Below are 6,562 nucleotides of genomic sequence, written 5' to 3'. Positions count from 1 at the left end.
AAAAATTACTACACAATATATATATATATATATATATAGAAGCTAAAAGCACATATTTCAAACTTCTAAATAATCAATTTTTCTAACTTGTTTAAGTTATTTCTGCCTAATAAACTATAAGCAAAAATTACATTAAACAATCTTACACAGACTATCAAATTAAAATAAGTTATAATCACCTCCTAGAAGTTGCGACAAACAACCCCGTAGTTGGACCCAAAACAATATATGTGACACATAGAAGGTGAAAAAAATTATTACATATTGTTATATTTAAGTAAGAGTTCTGATTAAGTAACATATGAAGGAAATTCGGTATATTCTCATACCCAGTCACAAATTTTTTATCAATAATATAATTTAAAAAAAAAAAAATTAGTCAAACATTCCTCTCTAACTATGGGTAGTAGGAGATGTCCAATATATTTGTTCTTATTAGTTAAGATCTCTCAATATTGTTATTAGAGAAATTTCAGCTTATCACAGAGAAATTTTAGTTTGTCACAATTTTTTTTGTGACGAATTGAAATTTCTCTACGTAAAAAAAGAATTTTAAGAACTGAAAATTTCTATGTATGTGGAGAAATTTCTCTGTAAAAATGTTAATTAAGAGACTTCAACTATTATAAAAATATTATACGTTATTTATCTTATAAAATCTTAATATTAAGGAACTTAAATTAAAAATCCCTTAAAAAAATTAACTAAAAAAGTAAAGTAATAAATTACAATGACCCATTATACTAACTATAAATCTATATAACAAAATTCAAAGGTAAATTTTTATGGTATATAGCGTTTTAATTTTAGGCTTACATTCGGCCAAACAACACAAAACATAGCTACTAGCAATGATGGGACCGCTGGAAATAAAAAAAAGTGAATAAAATACAGACAAAATACTATGTGAAACATGTTTGATGAACAGTGATTTTATAGGCCAATGACTTTGGACATTTATTGATATTGATGCGGCGCTATCATGGTGGGCACAACATGGCACGTGATGTTGCATTTCTAGAGAAGCCATTAATCATCTGCTCTTTTTCCCTGAAGCTACGTGGCACTGACATGTTTAAAGACTACTACTGTTTAGTATTATTCTCATTAACTCCGAAGTCGAAATGGGCACAGTAGTCAAACCTGACCAAAGGGTCCCTGATTTGGAAATACGAGGCTTCTTGATGCAGCAATATTAAAACTCTGGTGTGTTACACGTTTTTTTGTTTTCAAATTCATGGCTTCGTATACATATATATAGTTGGAGGTTTTGAAATGTTGAGACCAGTCCAGGACTTCTTACTAGGTTCCACACACACAGTAAGAGAGAGCAAAAAACAAAGAAGAGAGAGATAGAGAGAAACAAGAGAGAGAGAGAGAGAGAGATGAGGACTCCTTGCTGTGACAAAAATGGACTGAAGAAGGGAACTTGGACTGCGGAGGAAGACAGGAAACTAAAAGCTTATATTACTAGATATGGTTGTTGGAACTGGCGCCAACTTCCCAAGTTTGCAGGTATTTTAAAACTATCTCCAAATTAATTCTTAATATTTTTGAAATAAATATTAAACGTAACAATAACATCATTTTATGTAGTGTGATTAGTTAATAAAACAACTCAAATTAAATTCAATAGAAACTATTTAATCAAGTAATCTTCACCACCACAACATAAAATCTTTAATTTTTTGATATCACCATTATAATCAATTGGTCCAAAATTCTATTCCATAGAATTTCTCTTCTCATATTATCCCTGTTCCTCTTAAAAAAAGGAACAAAAATGCTCATATGGGTCTCTCTCTCTCTCTCTCTCTCACACACACACACAGGATCCTTCATCTGTCTCAAAACTTAAACCACATCTATTGCTCAAGAGCATTGCCCATTGCCCAGGCACAAACCAAGTTCAACCACATTGTTGGATTTGGTTGGCCTTTTGTACCAAATTTCAGTTTTCTTTCCCCAATATGTTGACATTCTCCCTCACCAAAACTTGTATATGATTTTATGTTCTTCTTTCTATTCTTCTTCTCTGTTGATTGACTGGGGAAGCCAGATATATATGAATTACTACTTGTATATGTTATATCTGAATGAATCAGGATTATGTGTTTAGACTGTTGATTTCCCATGAATGCATTCTTACTAAATCGACTTGCTTTCCTTCTTAAAGGGTTATCAAGGTGTGGGAAGAGTTGTAGACTCCGATGGATGAACTATCTACGTCCAAACATCAAGAGGGGGAACTTCAGCAAAGAAGAAGAGGACTTAATCATCAACTTACACGAATCACTTGGGAATAGGTAGGCACTCTCTAAATGACATTTTAACTTCTTCAATCCTAAATTAGTACCCAAATGATGAATACCAGAAACCTTTCAAAAAAATTCCATACGCATTAGGAATTGAGTTTAAGAGCTCATATTACTTGTTCATTTGTTGCAGATGGTCTGCTATTGCTGCCCAATTACCAGGACGAACGGACAATGAGATTAAAAACCACTGGCACACCTACCTCAAGAAATGCACCAGACAACAAATCCCAATCTCACAAGCGCAAAAACCACGCTCTAATGATCGTTCCAAAAGCAAAAAGACTGGACAAAAAACATCAAAATTCAAGATTTCTTCTGTAAGCCCTTCGACTCACCAAATCTTCGAAAGCTCCCAATTCTCACCCCCACCCCCACCACCATTGTCAAGTGAATTATGCTCGTTGATGATCGACACTGCAACAGTGAACTCTCCAAGCTCAATTGCAGAGAATGATGTCTCTCCCTCCGAAATGTTTGCTGAAACTAATGCAAGTTTTTGGACAGATCCAATTTTCGTAGACAACTACGACAACACATACGATGTCCTGTCACCATTAGTTGTTGACACTGGATTTTTATCTACACATACTCCGGTGATCGACGAAGAATTTCTGTGTTCCTATAACTTCTATGATGAATTTAACAATGTCTTGAACTGGTAATTTAAACCAATCACTATAAGGAGTGATTTATGATGAATTTTCTGTGTTCCTATATCATATCTGAATACACCAATCAAGGGTCACAAAGCTTTCATGTGGTGCTTTGTGACCCTTGTGTTCCTATATCATATGAATACACTAATCAAGATAATCTTTCATCTGAATAGTGTGTGATTTTTTATTCTAAGTGTAATCAAAGGGTCACAAAGCTTTCATGATTATTTTCATGATAAGTATTTCATAATAGCTAACATTGGTGTTTTCCTTATCATGCTTCTACTTGGTGGTCTTCTTAGCATTATTCTATGCAATGCCATGGTTTCACTTTCTACTTGTAGTAGGTGGCCTTTTGAGCAATTTTCAACAAGTTGGGGTTGTACATTTATTTACAGTAAAAGATTAATTCTAGCAACCCAAACTTCATTTCTAGATTTGTGTCAAGGATGAGTGTGTTTGATGGAAATTGAAAATATGTAGAATGAATCTAGACCATCTATTAATGTTCTGGGTAATTTTTTGGATTAGTTGTATTATTAATACTAAAATGAATGAAATTATTTAATAAAATTTTGTTACACAATTCCGTGCCCCTCAAGTCCCTAAAAATGAGATATCGCCAATCAATAGTAAGGATCTAAATAATTAATCACATGATCCTAAAATTATGAGTAAACTGTGCATAGTCTTCCTACCCATGTAATAATTTCTACTAAATTTGGTAAATTTTTTGTTCCAAGCATCTATGGCATTAAAATCGATTTATTTTATTTTATTTTTGAATTTCATAAAATAGGGGAAGGGCCAGTCCAACCATTGGGGAATAGGCAGTTCGGCCTACATCACCTTCGGCCGATCCAGTTTTTATGGATTTCTTGGCCCAAATTTCAAACCTAAAGTCCAAAACTAATTTGAAGAGACCTATACTGTTTAAGGGGTCCAATATGATTTATAATATTGGGTTGGCCCAAAGTTCATTTGGTTCTTTGACTTTGGGCATTTGCGGTTAATTCCCAAAATATTGAGCTCCGATAGCAGGAACATTCGTTGTTTTTTCGGTAAATTCACTTTCCACTCCATGACATTTATCTGTATTTATTTCTTTACATTTTAATTGTTCTAATTAATCTCTTATACTTCGAGTCAATTTACAATTGAATTCATTTTTTATAACAATATTTCAAAATTAGCAAATAATAATCACATAATTAGAAAATAAATAAAAATCACATTCAATATGCTAAAAAAGAAAATATTTTTTCTTAGAAAATCATTGCATTTGGGCAGTAATTATCCTTTTTTTGGTGAGTGCCATTTTAAGAGTGCTTAAATCCGTACGACCAGACACCTTTAGCATTTATCATTTTTCGATTATCAGCCTGCTATTTTCATTAATTATTGTTATGAGTTGGAAATGAAGATTTAAAGATAAATTTTAAGATTTCGAGTTCAAGTTAATCGTTAAAGACCATTTTAAGGTCTCAGGATTAGTTGGGATAAGCATAAGTTAGTTGGAACATTCAATTATCAAAAAAAAAAAAAAAAAAAAAAAAAAAAAAAAAAAAAAAAAAAGAAAAAAAGCTAATGATTAGAAGCATGACCCGACTTATAGTGGAAGCACTTTCTATCTGATGGCTATGAATTAACTATTTGTGTACTTTCTTTGTAAAAATGAAATGACATTCGTTGCAAATCTTTGTGTCTGTTTGGTTTAATTTTTTGAAAATTATTTTTAGATGAATTAATTTTTTTTTATTAAATTGTTTTTGATACTTTAATAAAAAATTTTGGGTACTTTTCCATGCACCTAATTAATTTGCGTCTAAAAAATAAAATAAATTGACTAAAAATATTTTAAAAATTACTAAAAACTAGAAAATTTAAACAAAAATCTATGTACTTTCTGTTCGGTTTTCGTCTGTTTTTAGTAATTTTCTTTTTTCCTATTTTAGTTAAACTCTTTTATTTTTTTAGATGGATCTTGATGTATCTAAAAAGTAAAAAAAAAAAAAAAATTGATTAAAGTATGAAAAAGCTCAATAAAAACAAACAAAAACCCATGTAAAAATATTTTGGAAAATGATTTTTCCCCCGAATCCCCCCTTTCCCGAATCTCCCGACTGCCCAAAACGACGTCGTTTTGGGCAATTTTTTTTTTTCTTCTTCTCCATATTTAGTCTAATTGAAACAGAGGGAGAGAAAGAGAAAGAGGGAGAGAAAAGAGAAGAAGAGAGTGTAAGAGAAAGAGCTCGAATCCTCCTTATGCCACCGTTCGATGGTGGTGATGGCGATGGCGGGGCGACGGTGGTGCCACGGTGATGGCGGGTAGGGTGCAACTCTTTTTTTTTTTTTTTGGCTTTGAAGATGGAGATGATGTGTTGATGATGGTGATGTTGATGAAGATGTTGTTGTTGTTGATGATGATGTGTTGAAGATGGAGATGATTTGTTGTTGTTGATTTTCTTTTTTTTTTTCCTTAGTAGATTCAGATCTAGGTTTGATTTTTGGGTGGGTGGGTGGGTTCGATTTTGATTTTGATTTCAGTTTTGTGATGGGTTTCAATTTTGTGTTCGAATCAATTTTGTGTTCAATTTTGTGGTTGAAGGAAAGTGGGTTTGATTTCAGATTTTCTTCTTCTTCTCTCCTGTCCTCTTCTTCTTCTTCTTCTTCTTCTTCAGACTCTTCTTCTTCTTTAGACAAACGGGAAGGAAGAAGGAAAAAAGGGGGAAAAAAAAAAAAACCCCAAAACGACATTGTTTTGGGGTTTCGGCGGATTCAAGCTCTCAGTGATTCGAGCTACGTAGCGGAGTTGCAAAAACGACGTTGTTTTGGGATTTTTTTTTTCTTTTTTCCTTCTTCCTTCCCGTTTGTCTAAAGAAGAAGAAGAAGAGTCTGAAGAAGAAGAAGAAGAAGAGGAGAGGAGAGAAGAAGAAGAAGAAGAATAAAATCTGAAATCAAACCCACTTTCCTTCAACCACAAAATTGAAACCCGTCACAAAACTGAAATCAAAATCAAAATCGAACCCACCCACTAAAAAATCAAACCCAGATCTGAATCTACTAGGCAAAAAAGAAAAGAAAATCAACAACAACAAATCATCTCCATCTCCAACACATCATCATTAACAACAACAACATCTTCATCAACATCACCATCACCATCATCAACACATCATTTCCATCTTCAGAGCCAGAAAAAAAAAAGAAAAAAAGAGAAATCAGAGTCGCACCCTACCTGCCATCACCGTGGCACCACCGTCGCCCCGCCATCGCCATCGCCATCACTGTCGCACCACCATCGCCATCGCCATCGTCATCACCATCACCGCCATCGAACGGTGGCATAAGGAGGATTCCAGCTCTTTCTCTTCCCCTCTCTTCTTCTCTCTTCTCTCCTCTCTCCCTCTTTCTCTTTCTCTCCCTCTGTTTTAGTTAGACTGAATAAGAAGAAAAAAAAAAAAAAAAACTGCCCAAAACGACGTCGTTTTGGGTAGTCGGGGAATTCGGGGAAGGGGGGATTCAGGGGGAAAATCATTTTCCTATTTTTTGAAAACTATTTTTTTGTTAACAAAATTCCAAACAAAA

General features: G+C 33.5%; 1 protein-coding gene across 1 annotated transcript; it reads left to right on the top strand.

Annotated features, from left to right (window-relative positions):
- The first annotated feature begins 1,225 nt into the window (after positions 1-1,225).
- LOC114269202 (transcription factor MYB15) lies at positions 1,226-3,017 on the top strand. The gene is made up of 3 exons (XM_028210473.2): positions 1,226-1,515; positions 2,177-2,306; positions 2,449-3,017. Exons 1-3 carry the CDS (start codon positions 1,386-1,388, stop codon positions 2,978-2,980), a joined length of 792 nt encoding a protein of 263 aa, XP_028066274.2. The 5' UTR covers positions 1,226-1,385; the 3' UTR covers positions 2,981-3,017.
- The last annotated feature ends 3,545 nt before the right edge of the window (positions 3,018-6,562 follow it).

Source organism: Camellia sinensis, chromosome 8, assembly GCF_055761805.1.
Source record: "Camellia sinensis isolate YWXY chromosome 8, ASM5576180v1, whole genome shotgun sequence".
NCBI classification, from domain to species: domain Eukaryota; kingdom Viridiplantae; phylum Streptophyta; class Magnoliopsida; order Ericales; family Theaceae; genus Camellia; species Camellia sinensis.
Note: the sequence above shows the minus strand (reverse complement) of the source record. Positions and strands in the feature narration are given on the sequence as shown.

Excerpts from the sequence above, each read along its gene's own strand:
- LOC114269202 (XM_028210473.2), top strand. The coding sequence starts at position 1,386 with ATGAGGACTCCTTGCTGTGACAAAAATGGACTGAAGAAGGGAACTTGG. Across the intron at positions 1,516-2,176 it reads CCAACTTCCCAAGTTTGCAG|GGTTATCAAGGTGTGGGAAG; the intron begins GTATTTTAAAAC and ends TCCTTCTTAAAG. Across the intron at positions 2,307-2,448 it reads CACGAATCACTTGGGAATAG|ATGGTCTGCTATTGCTGCCC; the intron begins GTAGGCACTCTC and ends CATTTGTTGCAG.